The sequence below is a fragment of the Rhinopithecus bieti genome, unplaced genomic scaffold (genome assembly GCF_001698545.2).
Source record: "Rhinopithecus bieti isolate Rb0 unplaced genomic scaffold, ASM169854v2 scaffold_61117, whole genome shotgun sequence".
In the NCBI taxonomy this organism is placed as follows: Eukaryota; Metazoa; Chordata; class Mammalia; order Primates; family Cercopithecidae; genus Rhinopithecus; species Rhinopithecus bieti.
The window spans coordinates 919,554-940,802 of record NW_016824934.1 but is presented as its reverse complement, the minus strand read 5'-3'; the positions used below and the strand labels follow the sequence as shown (position 1 = coordinate 940,802).

Below are 21,249 nucleotides of genomic sequence, written 5' to 3'. Positions count from 1 at the left end.
GATGGTCTCGATCTCCTGACCTTGTGATCCGCCCGTCTCGGCCTCCCAAAGTGCTGGGATTACAGGCTTGAGCCACCGCGCCCGGCCTCACAGTGTAATTCTTAAGACTTTGGCTTGAATGATGATGAAGTTTTTGTACACAATGCTGAGGTTGGTATTGAATATATACAATTAAAAACCTGTATTTTAGGCAGTTGGTCCTCAAATTGCAAATTATAGTCTGTATTTGAGCACTAACATTCCACTCTACCTACTTTTTCTTCCTTTTAAAGAACAATTTCATGAAATTCTAATGTGCCAGGCTCAAAAGAAACACTGACTGTATGTCTAAATGTGTCTTATTATTTCAAGTAGTCCTCATAGAAGACTATATACACTTTGATTCAGGAAAAAAAAAAAATCTATGAAGCCCTTACTGTGTACTAGACATTGTGGTAGGCGCTGCAGGTGTAAAGGTAGTGCTCTGCTGAAAGGGTCAGCCCCATCACCAAGTCTTAACACTGCAGCGGGTAAGAACAAGTGTAAGTATGTGGTAGTCTAGGGCCAGGTAAGAGGTGGCCAGCCACACAAACTTCTTCCTGTTCAGAAGAACTTTCACTATTAGTTTTGTTTTGTTTTTGAGACAGGGTCACCCAAGCTAGAGTACAGTGGTGTGATCAGAGCTCACTGCAGCCTCAACCTCCTGGGCTCAAGAAATCCTCACACTTCAGCCTCTCAAGTAGCTGAGACTACAGGCATGTGCCACCACACCCTGCTAAAAAAATTTCTTTTTTTCTTTTACTTTTTGTGGAGACAGGGTCCCACTACATTGCCCAGGATGGTCTTGAACTCCTGAGCTCAAGCAGTCTTCCTGCCTCAGCCTTCCAAAGTGCTGGGATTACAGATGTGAGCCACTGTGCCCAGCCTCTTTTTTTTTTTTTTTTTTTAAGAAACAATAAAAATACACAACGTTTAGCTTCATCTTAAAATTTCCATTAGGGATATTTGGTCTTTGAGGTTTAATACTATTTTCTTGTCCTTAATTTCCTCTATCTGTCCTGTTGGACACCTGTCTCCAATTCTTACATTGTATTTGAGCCAGTAGTTAGAGAAGGTTGGCAGAGTGTGGTTAGCTTCTTAGGAGGCTGGAAGCCAGTGGAATCCTATAGAGAAGTATACATACTTTTTAACCACGTTTGTATAGCTACCTTCTGCCATGTTATAAATAGATAATCTGATTATAATAGCCCTAATCGTTTCCTTTCTGAAGAAGCAGCAAGCTATCCCCTTCTGCATTTTGTCTTCGGACTTGTGCCACTATTTAAATATTGTTACATGGACTCAGTTGCTTTGAAATGGAACATATGATATGAATTGGTAGTAAATGTGGACTCACACTTTTTAAAAATCCATATTTTGCATTGTGGATTTCTTTCTTAGGATGCGATTTTAGCCCTTGAAAGAGATTGAATTAGTAGTTTTTTTTGGATATTTGTTGAAAAGCAACTTTCCTTTGTTTATTTTAAAACAGTACTTTTCACATACCTGTACACTCTTAATTTTGTGGTAAATTATACTACAGAAACAGGCACAAAACACGGATATGTAGCTCAGCCAACACCCATGGAACTGCGTTGCATACGTCTTACATACGTTTAAATACAAGCTTTTATTAGTATGAAAGTGCTTGCATTTTCTGTGGACTCAATATAACATGATCTGTTACAAAATTTTGTCATTTTTCAAACTTTGTTTCTATCCTTTCCAGTATATTTTGAGCTTTCATTGTGACAGTCTTGCAAAATTAGCTTCTAGAACCTATAACAAACATTAATTACATGAATGAAATGACTTCCTCACTTGCTTAAGAAATTTTCTATTATTTCTATATGACATTTTCCTATGTTCTGAACACTTCTTCTTTACAGATAGAAAGTAGAAATTAGTTTCTTTGTATAGTAGTCTAGCCAAGAGTCAAGCTGCCTTACATTTGTAAGTTTGCAATATAATTCTTTGAATCTATTTAAAAAGTCTGTATAACCTCAGCATTTATTCTATCTCAATAATGATTTATATAGTATTTCTTCAAGTATGTATAGCCATTTACATTTCTTTTCATATTGTGTGGCCTTTTCCTCCTCCATTATTACACAAGTGAAATGAACATATCCTGATTACTAAAGATTCAAACAATATAATACTATACTAGCTAACTCTGAAAACGTCATTGTGTCCACCGCGGTCCCCAACCTCTTATTTCAGATGTAACTTTGTCAATTGGCCATCCTTTCCATGTCTTCTCTGTACATTGCCCTCTCTCTTCCTTTATATCCATATATTTTTTATGTATGTACCTATTATTTTGGTTCTTTTATATCCTGTTTTGATTGTTTTATACTCTACATGTTTCACGTTCTACATTTCTACACTGTATTCTGTGGCTTCTTTTTGTTTTACTTAACAATATGAAATAAATTCACAAGAAAAAAACTTGCTTTTTCTCCCTTTTAAAATATGAATCTTAACTGCTGGTATCCTTAAAACCTCTGAAGTTGATGAATTTTTTTTAATGAATTTATGGGTTCTTAAAATGTATTTGTGTTTTATTTTAGTCCTTATTTGTTTAGTGTTCACGTTATCTCGTCTTTGGCCATTGGGAACCCCTTCACATTGGCTCCTGTCTTGGATTCTATGTTGCCTGACACACCCCATTAGTCTTTGTTAGTGCCTTGTTTTCAGGCATAACAAGACAATCCAGGCTTATGTTACATCATTCCTGTCCTAGACTGTAATCCTTATTTTATAGGGGAATGATACTTAGGTCCCATAATCAGGTAATTGACATGGGGAATATGGAAATTGCCCCATCATATCATTGTGTAAAAACCATCAGCCTTATGATTAAAACTCTGAAGTAGAGATCTCTTAGCTTAATACCATAGAGAACACGTGTGAAAAGTGCCACCTGGTATACCCTGGTTCCATAGCCATAAAATGTTGCCCCGCAACTGTGTCTATTCTTGTATTGTCAGAAATCTTTGGTCTTATAACGTAAGGGTTCTCAGAGGTCATTTAGAACAGTCTGTCCTCTTGTTCTTTCAGGAGGGAACTGTGAGTTCCAGGAAAGTGATGTGATTATAGAGGCAGAGTGTCCATTCCTTGGTCTCAACTCAAGTTTGTGGCTGTTAGATTATTTGAATAACATTATTGTCTCAGTAGGATTTTAAACACACAAAGGATATTATGAAAAAAGGCATAGCCTTTCTGCACATTTGTGAGAGTTTACACCCAGCTGCAGATTTTGACACACTGATTTGCTTGACTACTTCAAATCTTTGTTTTGTATTTTGTGATCCAGATACAATTCCAGGAAATTTTTTCCCTCTGAAAAATATTTATTGAGTTGTTTCATGCTATGTTATACTAATTCTCATCTGTATTTTGAAATATTTTCTTAAGTTGCTAGTCTTTTTGTTGTTGTTGTTGTTGTTGTTGTTTGTTTTTTGAGACAGGGTCTTACTCTGTCACCCAGGCTGGAGTACAGTGGCACAATCTTGGCTCACTGCAACCTCCACCTCCCAAGTTCAAGCGATTCTCCTGCCTCAGCCACCCCAGTAGTTGGAATTATAGGCATGCACCACCACACGTGGCTAATTTTTGTATTTTTAGTAGAGATGGAGTTTCACCTTGGCCAGGCTGGTCTTGAACTCCTGGCCTCAACTAATCTGCCCACCTCAGCTTCCCAGAGTGCTGGCATTACAGACATGAGCCACTGTGCCTGCCCACTAGTCTATTTTAACAGGTGCATCTCTGTAATATCCTTGTCCTCCCAAAGTAGAAGCTTTTTATATAATTTTGTGCTCTTTTTAAACAAAGAAAATAATGTTCCCAGAATTCTTACAGCCTAAAGGCACAGAGTTGTGGATTATCCACCCACGTTTTTATTGTTCAGAATAATTAATCCCTTTTTAAAGGTCCTTAGCAGTACTGTGTCTAGCTTTTGGGAACCTTCCCTATCTTCCCACAGTCCACAAGGACCTTTTGGCAGTCAACAGAAGTGCTCCACTTTTTTTCCTTCTATGGAATAAAGATTCAGAGACTTGGATTTTTTTTTAATCAAATAAGTTTTATACTTTCACATACTTGAAATACTTGAATTTTATATTACACAACATTTTAATGAAGAAAAAGTGTAATCAGCTAATGAGAGTTTTGTTTTGAAAATTGGTTGTAAATGTAAGGCTTTTATATTAGTTGGGTTAATTTTATCAGTATATGTATAAAATCACTCTGCACTTTACGTTAATTTCTGCCATCTGGGCCTCCTTGCAGTGTAGCCTGTGTGAAAGTTTAGGCTGCAGCTGGGCACGGTGGCTCACACCAATAATCTGAGCACTTTGGGAGGCCAAGGCATGTGAATTGCTTGAGCTCAGGAGTTCAAGACCATCCTGGCCAACATGGTGAAACCCTGTCTCTACTAAAAATACAAAAATTAGTGGGGCATGGTGGCACACACCTGTAGTCCCAGCTACTTGGGAGGCTGAGGCAGGGAATCGCTTGAACCCTGGAGGCAGAGGTTGCAGTGAGCTGAGATCGGGCCACTGCACTCCAGCCTGGCAACAGAACAAGACTCCATCTCAAAAAAAAAAAAAAAAAGGAGAAAGTTTAGGCTTCAGTCTGTGTGACCCAGGGGAATTTCTCTACTCGTTATTTAAGGATTTTTTTTTTTTTTAATATGCTGATTTCCCTGAAGAATGAGTATGACTTTTTTGTCTTTCGAATTTTTACTTTAAGGAAGTCATTATTAAACCTCAAAAAACTAACTTTTTGGTCTTTGGGGAGAATAATCTAGGAAAATCCTACGTGTTTTAGTATTTTTCCTCTAAAATGCTGAGGAACAAATGTATTCATGTTGCCTGGAACATTTGTGCTCTAAAACAAACCCTTCCTTCCTAGAGCTGGACCCCACACAATCCAGATATTTCTTATACATACTGACAAATTAAAAAAAAAAAAGACATCTAGAGCAGGTTTTCTGTGCATTTAATAGTTGTATTACACTTGGTGTCATGTGACATTTTCATATCTTGCCCCAGTTTTCACAAGCAGAAATTAATTTATTATATTAAATGACTTGATCTTTCCTTTTCCAACCATGAGAATTTCTAAAAACAAAGTTTTGATTCTGGAGTTTTTGCTATTTGTAAAGACTAGATTACCACATGAAAGGAAATGGACTTTTCAATACGAAGGGATCTGCCTGTTTCCTTCCCAGCCGACTTCCTGTCCCCTTGTAATAGTCTGATAACATTATCAGTTGAGATAAGAAATCTAAGAAGATTCCATGTATCTCACATGGTCATAGAAACTCTTCATGTCGACAGAAGAAACATAGACTATTCTCTCTATTCAACTAAGTGAAAAGGTTTGTCACTTGTAAATAGAATTACACACTTTTCAATCATTTTAGTACACACCACAGTTGTGTACTATACGGCAGCAGCCCCCAACCTTTTTGGTACCAGGAACTGGTTTCATGGAAAACAGTTTTTCCACAGACCAGGTTGTGGTGGGGAACGGGGATGGTTTGGGGATGAAACTGTTCCACCTCACATCATCAGGCATTAGTTAGATTCTCATAAGGAGCGCACAACCTAGATCCCTCACATGCGCAGTTCACAATAGGGTTTGTGCTCCTATGAGAATGTAATGCTGCTGCTGATCTGACAGGAGGTGGAGCTCTGGGGGCAGTGTTTGCTCGCCCGCCCACCCCACACCTTCTGCTGTGTAGCCCGGTTCTGTAGCCTTTGCAAAGATCATGGATGTATGTGTATCATATGCACCGTATACTATCACGTATATATGTATACTGCATATGGTACAAGTATATATACATACGGTATGTATGTATATATGGTGCCATATGCTGTGTGTGTGTATATATGTATATCTCCATGATCTTTGCAAAGGCTAAAGGTCATAGTTGAGTTGTTACCTATTTCTGATTTTGATTTCAGCAGTAGGCACTTTCTCAGTAACATTAAAAAGACAAACTTTTTATCAACATGATTGAAAGTGTTTAATAAAGTGTGATGGGGCTTCTTGTTACTGCTTTTAATAGGTAGGGTATTTTGGTTTGTAATCAGAAGTACAGAGAAAAGTTCCCTTCTTGACTTTGGGTCACAGTCACATTTGGTTCCTTTCCCTAAAGGGCAGCATTTGAAATAATGCTTTCTTCAACATCAAATAAGAAAAGTTCTAAATATTTTTGTGAATTCTCTTTAGTATATTTGTTGATTAATTTCTGCTTAATCAAATTCTACAGAAATGAATGGTGACTGGCAAAAAGCTGATGCTGTCTGGAATAAAATCCAAGAAGAAAATATTATTCCTCGTGAGAAGACATTAAGATTATTAGCGGAAATCCTTAGAGATAGTAACCAGGAAGTTCCATTTGACATACCTGAGGTAATTGTTTTTGGCATAATCATAACAGATTTTGTTAGTATAATTAGGTCATAGATTAGCCTACTCTTATACTGAAAAGATCACCAGTTTTTATTTAACAGAATAATTTTGTTTTAAAGTTGTGGTATGAAGATGAAAAACATTCCCTGAATTCTTCATCGGATTCTTCATCAGACTCAACCACAGAACCTGATTTCCAGAAAGATATATTGAATGCCTGCCGATTGAAGCAAAGCAAAGGCAAGCACATATGGGAATGGCGGTGTGGGAGCGGGGGGTCTTCTTTCTAATAGCAGTGTAGGAAGTGCTGTAGGAAGTGCTGTAGGTTAGAGATAGGACTTAAATTTTATATGTTTCTTGTCCCCTTCCATACTTTAACGAAAACATTTTGGGGCAAGCGGGAAAATTTAACTATTGACTGAGTGGTAGGTAATATTAAGGAATTACTCATTATTTTTTTTGAGACAAGTCTCACTGCGTCGCCCAGGCTGGAATGCAGTGACATGATCTCAGCTCACTGCAAGCTCCACCTCCTGGATTCACGCCTCCTGAGTAGCTGGGACTACAGGTGTCCACCACCACGCCCGGCTCATTTTTTGTATTTTTAGTAGAGATGGGGCTTCACTGTGTTAGCCAGGATGGTCTCGATCTCCTGACCTCGTGATCCGCCTGCCTGGGCCTCCTAAAGTGCTGGAATTAGAGGCATGAGCCACTGTACCCAGCCGGAATTGCTTATTTTTTATTAAATGTGATAATGGTATTATGATTTACTTAAAGGAAAATGTTCTGAAATTTTGAGATCCACATGAGTTACTGAGGGATGAAAAAAGTCAAGATTTCTATAATTTATTTTAAAATGCTCAAGCTATGAAAAACAAAGCAGGCGGGCATGGTGGCTCATGCCTGTAATCCCAGCACTTTGGGAGGCCGAGGTGGGCCGATCACAAGGTCAAGAGATCGAGACCATCCTGGCCAACATGGTGAAACCCCATCTCTACTAGAAATACAAAAATTAGCTGGGTGTGTTGGTGCATGCCTATAGTCCCAGCTACTTTGGAGGCTGAGGCAGGAGAATCGCCTGAACCTGGGAGAGGGAGGTTGCAGCGAGCCAATCACTGCACTCCAGCCTAGCGACAGAGTGAGACTCCGTCTCAAGAAAAAAAAAAGCAAATCTGGTAAAACGTTAATTGTTAGATATAAGTGATGGATACATGGAAGGTGTTCATTATACTATTCTTTTTTTTTTTTTCCTGGAGACTCGCTCTGTCACCCAGGCTGGAGTGCAGTGGTGCAATCATGGTTCATTGCAGCCCCCACCTCCTGGGCTCAAGCAGTTCTCCTACCTCAGCTTCCCAAGTGGCTGGGACCATAGGCACACACCATCACACTCAGCCAATTTTTGTAGTGACGAGGTCTTGCTTTGTTGCCCAGGCTGGTCTTAAACTCCTGAGCTCAAGTGGTCCTCCCACCTCGGCCTTACAAAGTGCTGGGATTACGGGTCTGAGCCACCACCCCCAACCTGTACTATTCTTCATACTTTTCTGTACATTTGAAATTTTCATAATAAATGCCATTGTTGGCATACATTTTATTAAAATATTTTTTTGAAAATAGCGTTGTGGCAAATATTATAACTTACTTGAAAGCGAAAAATGATTAAGGCACTAATTACTATACTAGTGTATATTGACGTGATCCAGCAGTATCTCGAGGTTAGAGGTCTGCTTCTTGACTTTCTTCCCTTTCTCTAGTATTAAGTTTTCCTGAAGACATCTTCACCTTTCTTTATGCCTACTTTAAATTTTGTATGACCATCTTTAATCCTCTGATAGGAGCTTGCAAGTTGAATTTTATATTTTCACTTAGACTTCTTGTACTGTTCCAGAAGCATATATTACTCTTATTTTCTTTACTTTTATTAATTTCTTTTCCTTCTAGCTTTCCATAGAATGATTCCTTCAGTTTTAGGGTGGATTTCAAGGATGGTTTATGATAGTTTACCATTAAGGAAATAAATACAACAGAATTCTTTTTTTTAATTTTAGTATTGATAGTTTTGAGGTTTGTTTATTAGAAAGGAATCAATGTAGACATTTATGGAACTTCATTTCCTAACTTAACTAGAAGGCTTGACTAGGCTTGCAGGGTTGGGAGGCCAACGTGGGCAGATCTCTTGAGCCCAGGAGTTTGAGACCTGCCTACGCAACTTGGTGGTATCCCATCTCTCCAGAAAATACACAGATTAGCCTGGCTTGGTGGCACAAGCCTATAGTCCCAGCTACTCAGGAGGTTGAGGTGAGAGGATCAGCTGAGCCCAGGAGGTTGAAGCTGCATTGAGCCATGATTGCAACTGGGTGATTGAGTGAGACCCTATCTCAAAAAAAAAAAGAAAAAAAAAAAGAAATTTGGTGGCACTGATGTAAAATGTATGAAGTAAAAATAAGCTAAGTTCTTAAGCCTCCTCAGTTACCTCTATAGTATAACTTTTTATTTATTCTGAGTCATTTTCTTTTCGAGACGGAGTCTTGCTCTGTCACCCAGGCTGGAGAGCAGTGGTGCATTCTCGGCTCACTGCAACCTCCACCTCCCGGGTTCCAGTGATTCTCCTGTCTCAGCCTCCCAGGTAGCTGGGACTACAGGTGCACACCAGTCTATTCAGTCTATATATCATTGAGTACATGCTATGCATCTTTGAAAGCGAAGTATAAGATTAAGCTTGATCAACACTATGTAAATGTTCTGGTGAAGTGGTTTTTTTTTGTTTTGTTTTGTTTTGTTTTTTGTGTGTGTGTGTGTGTGTGAGACAGAGTCTCACTCTGTTGCCCAGGCTGGAGTGCGGTGGCTCAACCTCTGCCTTCCAGGCTCAAGTGATTCTCCTGCCTCAGCCTCTCAAGTAGCTGGGATTATAGGCACCTGCCACTATGTCTGGCTTTTTTTTTTTCTTTTCTTTTTTTCGTATTTTTAGTAGAGATGGGGATTCACTATGTTGGCCAGGCTAGTCTCAAACTCCTTACCTCAAGTGATCCGCCCGCCTAGCCTCCCAGAGTGCTGGAATTATAGGCGTGAGCCACCACCAAGCCCATCCTCTGGTGAAGCTTTGTTTTGACTAAAATGAATAGTTAGTGTACAGTTTGAGTGAAAACATTTAAGTAGTTAACTAAATGATTAAATACAATGCAGTACGTATTATAAATGTAGAGCTACCTCTATTCTGGAATTTTCATTTATCTAATTGGTTTCATCCTGTTAATTCTTTTTTTTTAGGGGGGCGGGGGGTAGAATGTTGGTCTGTCACCCAGGATAGAGTGCAGTAGTGCAATCTCAGCTCACTGCAACTTCTGCCTCCTGGGTTCAAGTGATTCTCCAGCCTCAGCCTCCCAAGTAGCTGGGATTACAGGTGCCCCCCAGCTAATTTTTGTATTTTTTGGTATAGACCAGGTTTCACCATGTTGTCCAGGCTGGTCTCAAACTCCTTACCTCAAATGATCCTCCTACCTTGGCCTCCCAAAGTGCTGGGATTACAGGTGTGAGCCACTGTGCCCCGCCATAAGCTCAGGATTCGAATGTTTAGTGAAATGTGAATGCTTTGAAAATTGAATGCTTAAGGCCGGGCACGGTGGCTCAAGCCTGTAATCCCAGCACTTTGGGAGGCCGAGACGGGTGGATCACGAGGTCAGGAGATCGAGACCATCCTGGCTAACACCGTGAAACCCCGTCTCTACTAAAAAATACAAAAAACTAGCCGGGCGAGGTGGCGGGCGCCTGTAGTCCCAGCTACTCGGGAGGCTGAGGCAGGAGAATGGCGTAAACCTGGAGGCGGAGCTTGCAGTGAGCTGAGATCTGGCCACTGCACTCCAGCCTGGGCAACAGAGCAAGACTCCGTCTCAAAAAAAAAAAAAAAAAAAATTGAATGCTTACATTAACACTTTTCTGGTAGTTCAGTCTACTTAAAGGTGTATCGTGATTGTCACATCAGAAACAAACGTGTGGTGAATGGGTTTGGTATAGTAAAATGCTAATAAAAAAAGAAAACTAATAGGGACTAATATACACAGCCACACCAAGTTAATGTGAAGACCACAATTTTAGAAAACAACAAGAGTTTCCAAATAAGTGAAATATTATGTATGATTGTGAGGAAGTTGACAATAATTATATTGCATCTTAAGTTTTTAGCCCCCTAAAAAACATTGGGTATTGAGTGGCAGATTTTATTGCAGTCATCTTATTGTATGTCATGGTTTAAATATTTTATTTAGCAGAGCTGTTCTGTGACTTTAATAAGTAAATAAGACATTCTTAAATTTGTGATGCATTGATACTGGTACTCGAATGAAGATATGTCATTTTCTCCCATTTCAGAAAAGTGAAATACACCGAATACACTAGGTGTCTGATGGAAATGATAGTGGAGTTTCTTCTTGCATATTAGCATGTGTTTATTTTCTGTTTTTTGCCAGTGTCCTGGAATATACAGTTGTTCACAACCATAGAAATCTAGTGTAAGGCACTTGGAAATTTAATGACTAACAGGGACTGTTCTATGGAAGACTTACTTGAAATGTGATAAGCTTGTGCCATTGTTACTTTCACTTGCCCAAACTGTTCTCCTTAGTTAAGATGCAAATATAAATGTTGTCATATTTTTTTTCTCCAAATTTAGCTTAAAGGGATAAATATTTCTTTGACAGTGCCACTTAAGTTTAATTAAGGGGCTAATGCACACATCCCCTAACTCATACATAGGAGCATAGCAATTTTTGCATGTTTAGAAACTTCTAAAGTAGCTTAAAATGTTCTTCTGAACATTAAAATAATATCATGTTCGTCTTAATTAGAAGTTTTATATTTCCTTACATTGAGCCCTATGTTCGTAGAACTATCACGTAGGCCATACGTGATAGTTCAGTTATGCCCCATCTTTATTGTGATTTGTTTATACACAGAAGGGAGTAGATTGTAGTTTCAGTTGGCTGTTTATAGCCAGGCAATTTTATTTCAGAAAAGTAAGTGACTGAAAAGTGTAGTTACTTCTCTTTTGGTAACATCTTTTCATTCACTGACAGTTATTGTGAACAAGTGAAATAAAACTGTTAATCAGTCAAACAAATGTTGCTTAGTTTACTTGTTAGAAATCTGTATATTTGAAAATTGTATGTTTTTGTATAAGTCCTGTCGTAGCCAAATAATGTGATCTCCTAATTTTAGAATTATAGGCTATATTCTCTTTAGTGCTATTGTGCTGAAATGTTAACCATTGTAACCACCCACTTATAGATTAAAGATTGCTTTAAAATGAATCTTTTGCTCCCCTCAATCTAAATTATACCTCTGGTTTATTTGGACTTTAACACACATTTTGCGATTTATTTTGAAACTAGTATCATCTCTTCATAAATTCAGAAGAGCTGTTTCTCATTTTTATTAGAAAGAAAATAATTTATCAACTTAAGAAAGCTGGTATGAGAAATCATTTTAAGAGAAAACCCCTTCAGGCACCATCCATTCAGATTAAGTTGTAATTTCCAAAACTGTAGCTTTGTCTTTAAAATATTTGAAGAATTATGTCAGTGTGTCTCTCTATAGAGTGTGAACAGTGGGTTGGTATTAAAAAGCAGAAATATTTGGGTTTAGGTTTTTGTTTCAGGATTTTTTCCATCCTTTTGGCATTTCAGAATAATGTCATCTTATTTATTTTTTGTCTGTTTTCTCTCATAGGAGCATATGGTATTTTCCTGAAAGCAAAACAGCAAAACGTTGTATTTAATGCTGAAACCTACAGTGATCTCATTAAATCACTGCTGTCAAAAGAGTATTTTACACAAGCAGTGGAAGTGAAAGCATTGTAAGTATTAGTCCACTTATTAAACCTCTTGTTTAAAAAAGAATATTGGCTACCATTAGCCAATAATAATAATAATGTGCTGTGTAGTGCAATTGCTTGATTGGCCTCAGCTACCCATAAAAATCATATGAAATGGTTAACTAATTTTATCAGGGTTTTTTTCACCTTAAAAAAAAAAACCTTTACTGGCCATACACAATGAAGTACATTTTGCTTAATGTTCCATCACGATTCATTTAAGATATCCATGCACAGAAAAGTAATTTTATTATATTCTGTTTCTTGTTCAGCAACTAAATCCATGTACTTTTTGTGGGGGGAGTAGCCTGAGAAAACAAAGACATCATGGACTTTGAACTTAGACTAAGATTTGAATCTTACTTGAAAGTTCTGTGACCTTGGGAAAATTACCTGCCATCTCTGATCATTAGTTTTTCTTCTGTATGATGAGTGTATGATAATATTACTTAATACTAAAGATTTCTTCTAGGTGTTGAAGAAGGTGGCGTGAAGTAGAAAAAACATAGGTACTGAACTCATTTTATTTGTGTTTCCCCTCCTTTCGTGTTTTTTGATTAAAAGAAAATAATCTGACTGGGCGAGGTGGCTCATGCCCGTAATCCCACAAGTTCGGGAGGCCGAGGTGGGTGGATCACCTGAGGTCAGGAGTTTGAGACCAGCCTGACCAACATGGTGAAACCCCGTGTCTACTAAAAATACAAAAATTAGCCGGGCATGGTGTCGTGTGCCTGTAATCCCAGCTACTCAAGAGGCTGAGGCAGGAGTATCACTTGAACCCAGGAGGTGGAGGTTGCAGTGAGCTGAGATTGCGCCACTGCACTCCAGCCTGGGTGACAAAGCGAGACCCTGTCTCAAAAAAGAGAAGAAGAAGAAAAGAAAAGGAATAATCTGAAAAAATTTTTAAGTCCACAACACTTTTAGAATATTAGAATCCTAAGGAGAAAATGGATGCCTGCCATCCTTTCACATCACAAGAAAACCTGGCAGTGTCCTAGTGTTGCTAAAGTTATGCATTATAGGCCGTATTTACTGTCTGTGTTTTAGTATTGAAAAACGTGTTCTATATGACTGTACTTGTCTGTGTGTGTGTGTGTGTGTGTGTGTGTGGTCTTGAATCATCATTTGTATGTCTTGATACAAGACAGTTGCACTAGGACTGTCGGGTTTTCAGTGTACTCTGTTTGTCATTTGTGTGTTTTCTCAATTCCTAATCAAATTATATATATATCTCTAGAACACTCGATATACTCTTAATTAGTGACTTGGAAAATTTGACATTGAGCAGTATCCTGTCATCTGTAACCACTAGGTCAAGGGTGTGGATCATCTAAAATTACTTTCCTCAGAAAATTATGAAACTCTCCATGCCAACCCTTTCCATGATAATGAAGGAGAGCCAGAAAAAAGAGAAACATTTTGTGTTGAGAATTAAGTATGACTAAGTGATGAGATAGAAGCAAAGACAGAAAACTTAAAAAAAATTAGATTTTGAGTTTGGTCATGAAGACCTCTGAAATACTTCCTAAAAGTACAGGTTTTAATTTTTCATTTTCATTGGGTTTGTTCTAGAACAGTGATCCTTATTCTGGTAGCATAAACAGATTACTCACAGCTCACCACAAAGATTCTGATTCAGCCAATTTGGTGTGGGGTCTGAGAATGTACATTTTACTCCATACCCCAGGTGATTGAAGAATCATGTCTTAAACATTTTGATCGCATATGATTAATAACAAATTGTACTTGATATATCACATGTAACTATATTATAAAACATACTCAAAATAGAAAATCTTCGTAAGATGAAATTTTTAAAAAGAGATTTAAGCCCAGGCGCGTTGGCTCATACCTGTAATCCCAGCACTTTGGGAGGCTAAGGCTGAAAGGATCACTTGAGGTCAGGAGTTCGAGACCAGCCTGGGCCAACATGGTAAAACCCTGTCTCTACTAAAAATATAAAAATTAGCCTGGTGTGGTGGTGGGCACCTGTAATCCGAGCCACTCGGGAAGCTGAGGCAGGAGAATCGCTTGAACCTGGGTGGCAGAGGTTGCAGTGAGCCCAAGATCATGCCACTGCACTCCAGCCTAGGTGACAGAGCAAGACTCTATCTCAAAAAAAAAAAGGGAGAGAGAGATGTAAAGGTTTTCTTGCCTCACCCTAGAGTGTTCATACAGTGTGCATGCTGCTCATTGAAGACCACTGGTCTAGAGTAGTTTCAAAACGGCAGTTGCAACCAATTAGTGGGTCATGACATCTATTAAGTGGGACAGAACCAACATTGTATTAATGAAATAGTATAGACTATTTCAAAGTACTTCTGTAGTAAAGATAATATTTCATGAAAAGTTGCTTTCAGTTATGCGTGTGTGTATGTATCTGTGGATTGGGTTGTCATGTAAAACATCATTTCTTACTATAGTCCTCCCATGGATCTTGATCTACCAAGGTTGAAACTGCCGACCTGGAAGATAGTTGTAAGCATGACCTCTATTTGCCTTAAATTTACAACCTGTGAAACACAGGTTTATCTTTTTTTTTTCCCTTTTCGTTTAAGTTCTAGGGTACATGTGCATAACGTGCAGGTTTGTTACATATATATACATGAGCCATGTTGGTGTGCTGCACCCATTAACTTGTCATCTGACATTAGGTATATCTCCTAATGCTATTCCCTCCCCGCTCCCCACAATAGGAACCCGGTGGTGTGACTGCTTCCCTTTCCTTTGTTCAAGTGATCTCATTGTTCACATCCCACCCTATGAGTGAGAAACATGCCCGGTTTTGGTTTTCTGTTCTTTGCGATAGGTTTGCTGAGACATGATGGTTTTTCAGCTGCATCCACTGTCCCTAACCAAAGGGGACACGAACTCATCCTTTTTTATGGGCTGCTATAGTATTCCATGGTGTTATATGATGCCACATTTTCTTAATCCAGTCTACTGATGGACATTTGGGTTGATTCCAAGTCTTTTGCTTTGTGAATAGTGCCGCCGTAAACTATACATGTGCATGTGTCTTTATAGCAGCATGACAGCATGACTTATAATCCTTAGGTATATCCCCAGTAATGGGATAGCTGGGTCAAATGGTATTTCTAGTTCTAGATCCTTGAGGAATCACCACACTGTTTTCCACAATGGTTGAGCTAGTTTACAGTCCCACCAACAGTGTAAGAGTGTTCCTGTTTCTCCACATCCTCTCCAGCACCTATTGTTTCCTGATTTTTTAATGATTGCCAAGGTTTATCTTCTTCCCTTCTTCTCTAGATCTTCATGAAGGCTTCATGAGGTATGATTGACATGTAAAAAGATATATATTTAATGTATCTATCTCAGTGAGTTAGGGGATAAGTGTACACCCTTGGAACCATTGCCCACTTCAAGGTCACAAACATATCCTTCCCCTTCCAGAGTTTCTTCCCACCCTCAATATTATTATTATTATTATTAATTGGGTTTTGTGTGTTAGAGAACATACTTGTGATCTTTCCTCTTAGCAATTTTCAGTATACAGTATTGTTAGCTGTTGGCACTAAGCTGTATAGAGCTCCAGAACTTACTTATCTTCCATAACTGAAACTGTACTTTAACCATTGTCTCCTCATTTCCCCTCCTCCCAGTCCTTGGCATCCGCCATCATGCTCTGCTTCTTAGTTTGATATACAAGTGAGACTTTTCTTTTAGCTGTGTTATCTACCAGGGTTATTGGGAGTTGCCCTCCCCCGTGCATCTGTATGCACCCAAGATCCAAAGCCTGAAGTCAGTCTGGGCTTTGGATGCATGTCCTCTCCCTTGAACCAATAAAATGTTATATCTGACTATGTAGAATTGTTTCATGGCTTAAATTGTTGAGTACTTTAAAAAATAATGCTGGACTGGAAATTCAGAAGTGAAAGTTTAAGTTACTAATTATCCAACTATGTTACTTGAGGTATTTCAAGAGATATTTTGTGGGTTCAGTTCCTGTTTATTGCCAACTAGGTCCTCTCTTCCCATTCCCATTCTGTGTCAGTGATCAGAGTGAAAAACAACTGTTGCTTTTTTATAGGCAACTTTATTATAATATGGTGGCCAAATGAGCTACTGTAGCAAATGGCAGTACAGCTCTAGTATTATTTGGGCAGTCTTACTCTGGATCCATAGCTATCTGTTGTTACAGTTTTCTATGTAATGTCACTTGGTCAACCTTAAGAGCCATGGTTTTGGTGGAGCATGGTGGCTCAGTGGCTCACGGCTATAATCCCAGCACTTTGGGAGATCAATTTATCTGTAGTAAATTCTTTTCAAGGGAGGGAAACCACTTAATTCAAAGAGCAGTAAGGGATATAAACTCTTGTTTTAAATCTCTGCTAACATTAAACCATATTCTTAGGGAATTTAGGAATCATGTAACAACAACCCTACTTTATCTTTTGAGAGTAGACCTTGATTTTCTCTCGTTCCTCTTGGTTTCCTGTATCATTCTGTTCGGAAGTAATGCTATGTCTGTCACTGATGATTTTATTGAATTGGCCAGTTTTGTTATCCTAAATAATATAATCACCAACTAATGTCCTTTGTGCATAAGCTCACTTCTCATGCCTGTATTACGTGTATTATACCATATTTACTTAAAAATGTTACCTAAAATCCATTAAAACCATAAGGCAACAAAACTCTTAAATTTGAAATGCTGTCATTTCAGAGCAATAAATTCTCTGAAATGTCCAATGTGAAAGTTTCCCTATAATACTGTCTTCTTTGGTTAAGATAGTTTAATTTTTGCAGTTGATTGTAAATTGAAAGAGGGGTACTCTTTTCCCCTGTAATTTTTTTCCCTTCATTTTGACAGTTCTAAAATAAAATGTCTGGAATTCTCTGCTATCTAGTTCGGTAACCACTAGTCCTATGTAACTGCTTAAATTTAAATTAGTTAAAATATAATTAAGATTTCTGTTTCTTCATCAGAGTAGCTGTGTGGCTAGTGGCTAACCGTGTTGCACAATACCAGTGAAGAATATTCCCATCATCACAGGAAGTTTGATTTGATAGCTCTGGACTCAATTTTTTCCAGAAGGAAAGATCAAAATTAGGAGTCAAAAGTTAATGTCTTTTATTATATCGTATAAATGTTTCCAATGCAAAGATCTCTACCCGCAACTTTTTAAAATTTTTCTCTTTCTGCCACTTTGGAATCTGTTTTGGTTGTAACTGATCAGTTTCTACATATGTAGGATATATTATTATAGAATAGATCTGGGGTTTCTTCTTCCTGCTATTTATCTCCACTTTCATATTTGTAATGAGCAGGCAGGTTGAGACAGGAAGAGATTATTGAAAAAGAACGTTATAGGCTTTGAGGTTTTTGAAAGGTTTGTAGTTCATACTTAGTGTCAGTTAAAAGAGAAGTTTTGTTACCTTGTGGTTTTAATGGATTGTAGGTGAATATTTTTAAGTTAATACGGTATAATACATGTAATAATATTAGAAGTGAGCTTTTAATAGTGTCTAATTTTTATTTAATCATACTAAAGATTGAGAAAGTAAATCCTTTGTGCAATTCGTAGTCTCATGCATGAGTTGTTGACTTAAGAGCTTTGACAGATGGGACAAAGGAGAAAAGTCAAACTGAGCAATGGGTGCTTTGGTGGGATTAAGAGGATTGGTCGGAGGAATAAGAAAATCCTGTGTCCAGGGACTGTAGGGGTGGACCTTAGAGGCTGAAAGTGACTGAGAGGATGGGCATGTCGGAGTGTCTCTGAAGGATTTTCTTGGGGTGAGAATAATTTAGCAGTGACCCTGCTTTCGTTGCAATCTGCCCAGCTTATATGTCCATGTTGGCAGGGCATGCTGTTGTTGGCAGCAAGGTCATCACTGAGCTCGATAAGGCAAATGGCAGCAATTGCTTTTGTTCCTTTTGACCTGTTTAGATTTTCTAATCCAGAGATGAACTCTGGGAGCATTAAGGATGCTGAAATTTCATCACAGGAGATGTGCAAACAGTGTAGCAAACAGAAATCTCCAGCTAGGTTTTGGGGTTTCCTGTTTGTTTTTGTTGTTTCATTTTGCTTTTTTTAATCCTGTAGGTTTTACTGAAAAGTCAAGTGATTTTTTGCTCTTGAGTTTTAAAAGTTGGTGTTTCGTTTCAAACTTAAGGCTAGGGCAAGATGGTTGTGTGAAATTTTTAATTTTAAAGTACCAGTAGTTTGAGTTCTGTAGTATGTTCAGCTTCAAAAACTGTATGAATCTAGATGGCAGAAATTTGAAAATTAATTGACCAAGTGATACAGTGTTAGTAATCTGCTTTAGTTTATATTTAAAATGTACAGTGCTGAAAATAAATCTTCATTTTTGTTTCTGGAAGAAGAGTTTTACATTTTATAATTACTGTGAATGTAGAAAAAAGAAGTATCCAGCTTAGGATACGGCAGAACAATGCGGGGCACGCAGTTATTTTAGTCATCTAATATGTCAGCATTCAAGAATCTGAACCGATTGTTTAAAAAAAATCTTGTACTTTGTTTCTTTTGTTGCTCATTTCCAACTTTGTCATCTGTCAGAATGCAAAAAAAAATTATCCTTCTATAACCATTGACAGGATAACACAAAAGCTGTCTCCAGGTCGATATTTTGCAGCAATATTTTAACATACGAACAGTAGTTTTATAATTTCACCTGGGTGCTCAACCATTTATTATCGTATCAGAAGCATGTCAGTAATTCCTTTCTAAATGTCTGCTTCTTTTAGCGCGGAGACCCACATCAAGGGCTTCACACTGAACGATGCTGCCAACAGCCTCCTCATCATAACGCAAGTTAGGCGGGATTATTTGAAAGGTATGTCACAATGCTTGACCTTTACGTCACATTAATGCCTCTGCAGATTTTTCTTGTAACGCCCTTCGAATACTTGGATAAAGGAGTCCATTTAGCAAATTACCTGCTTATCAAGAGCCTTTTGTGGTAGCTGAGAGACGTAAATTACTGTACATGCATTTATAATACAGCTTGAATATGAATGTACTTGTCATTTGACCACTTAGTCCAGTTTCCATTCCATTTAACACAAGATGGGTTTTCTTAAGATGAATCACGGCTCTTCAGACATGCAAAATTTGTGTTCCAGAACGAGAGAAAGTACAGGCTTTCAAGTGCGTTAAAATTCACAGCACAAGTCATTTTGCTTTGGAAATTAACATACTTTAGAGCATCTGAAACAATTCTCAGCAGTTGTTTCTTGCATATTGTGTTGGTTGTGTGTGAGATAGCAAATGAGTTAAATTGAGTGTTAAATGTGTGGGATTGTGCACCAAATGATTATAATATTGATTTTTAAAACTTAATCTAATACTTTTTAAATAGTTCATAACACCAACAGCAATAAAATAGTGTTTGTTTGAAGTTTAGAGTTTTCAGATTAATGTTAAGAGAATGACACCTGAAAGATGTGGACATGACTTTGGGGAGGATTGGGGTGGGGGCCATTGGTTTGGTAGAGGCTGTTTAAGAGTTTTCAAGGGGATGAAATTGGATGTGGAGGTCTTATGAATGATCTCCCAAGGGGGACTATGATGAATCTCTTAAATTTAGGTAAGTAACTTTCCACTTTAAGATTTACATTTGAATTTGAGTGAATGCAGTGATACTGCAGTTTTGCCAATACAATAAAACCCACTTAGGAGATCTCTAAGGAAGGTTGAAAAAGCTCTGGAAGTGTAACCTCGTTGCTTCCTCTCTCTGTAATAATGGTATTATTCCTCATTGCATGTTTTGGTTTGGTTTTGTTTTAGGGTTTTGTTTTTGTTTTTTTGGTGTTTTTGGTTTTTTTTTGAGATAGGGTCTCATTCCGTTGCCCAGGCTAGCGTACAGTGGTGGGATGGCTCTGGCTCACTGCAACCTCCGCCTCCTGGATTCAAGCGATTCTCCCACCTCAGACTCCTGAGTAGCTGGGATTACAGGCGCCTGCCACCATGCCCAGCTAATTTTTGTATTTTCAGTAGAGACGGAGTTTCACCATGTTGGCCAGGCTGGTCTCGAACTCCTGACTTCAAATGATTCTCCCGCCTTGGCCTCCCAAAGTGCTGGGATTACAGGCATGAGCCACCGTGCCCGTCCTGCATGTTTATCACATAATTTCACATCCTTGAGAGGAAGTTGTTGTTTAATTGTGCAACTTCAATGTTGTTTATAATACCTAAATGTACTGGTCTTTAGCTGTCTTCCTAATTGATTAGTACTGAATACGTAAGTGAATAGAAAACACTTTTTGTGCCTAGATTTTTGTGGCTAGGTGCAGTGGCTCACACCTGTAATCCCAGCATTTTGGGAGGCCGTGGCAGGAGGATTGCTTGAGTCCAGGAGTTCAAGACCAGCCTGGGCAATGTAGCAAGACCTGGTCTCTACAAAAATTTTTTAAATAGCCAGGCATGGTGGTATGCGCCTGTGGTTCCAGCTACTTAGGAGGCAGAAGTGGGAGAATCGTTTAAGCCCAGGAGGTTGAGGCTGCCATGAGCCATGATGGTGCCACTGCACTCAGCCTGGGCAAGAGCGAACCCCTTCCCCCGGCTCCCCAAAAATGACTTTATGTCCGTTAGTATTTTATGTAACAAAATGATAAACAGTTTTAAAACAATGAAAAGTTAAACTTGCTCGCCATATAAATAAGCTCATTGTCATAAATAGCTTTTGTTTCTGTAGACATGGAGATAAGAACAAAACACTTTTCTAATTTCAGAAGTTCATTTTTCAGCTGAACCTGACCCAAATTTCGTCAGCTTGATTGGTACCCTTTATTTTTATGTTAGGTGCCCTGTGTAAGCTACAGGAAAGGACATGGTATAATTTATCATCTACTATTCTGAGCTGTTCAGCTCAACTGGAGGTTGCCTGAGAGCTGGAGCCTTGAGCCCACTGTTGCTGCACTACCTCTTCCACCCCCACCCCACCCCACCCCACCC

The 21,249-nt window shown here is 38.5% G+C and overlaps 1 protein-coding gene across 1 annotated transcript in view; it reads left to right on the top strand.

Annotated features, from left to right (window-relative positions):
* The window catches only part of LRPPRC (leucine rich pentatricopeptide repeat containing), a 148,743-nt gene that overhangs the window by 104,125 nt on the left and 23,369 nt on the right, over window positions 1-21,249 (top strand). The window contains 4 exon segments of the mRNA XM_017862721.1: window positions 6,305-6,447; window positions 6,567-6,687; window positions 12,166-12,292; window positions 19,041-19,129. Coding sequence (XP_017718210.1) covers window positions 6,305-6,447; window positions 6,567-6,687; window positions 12,166-12,292; window positions 19,041-19,129 — 480 coding nt within the window.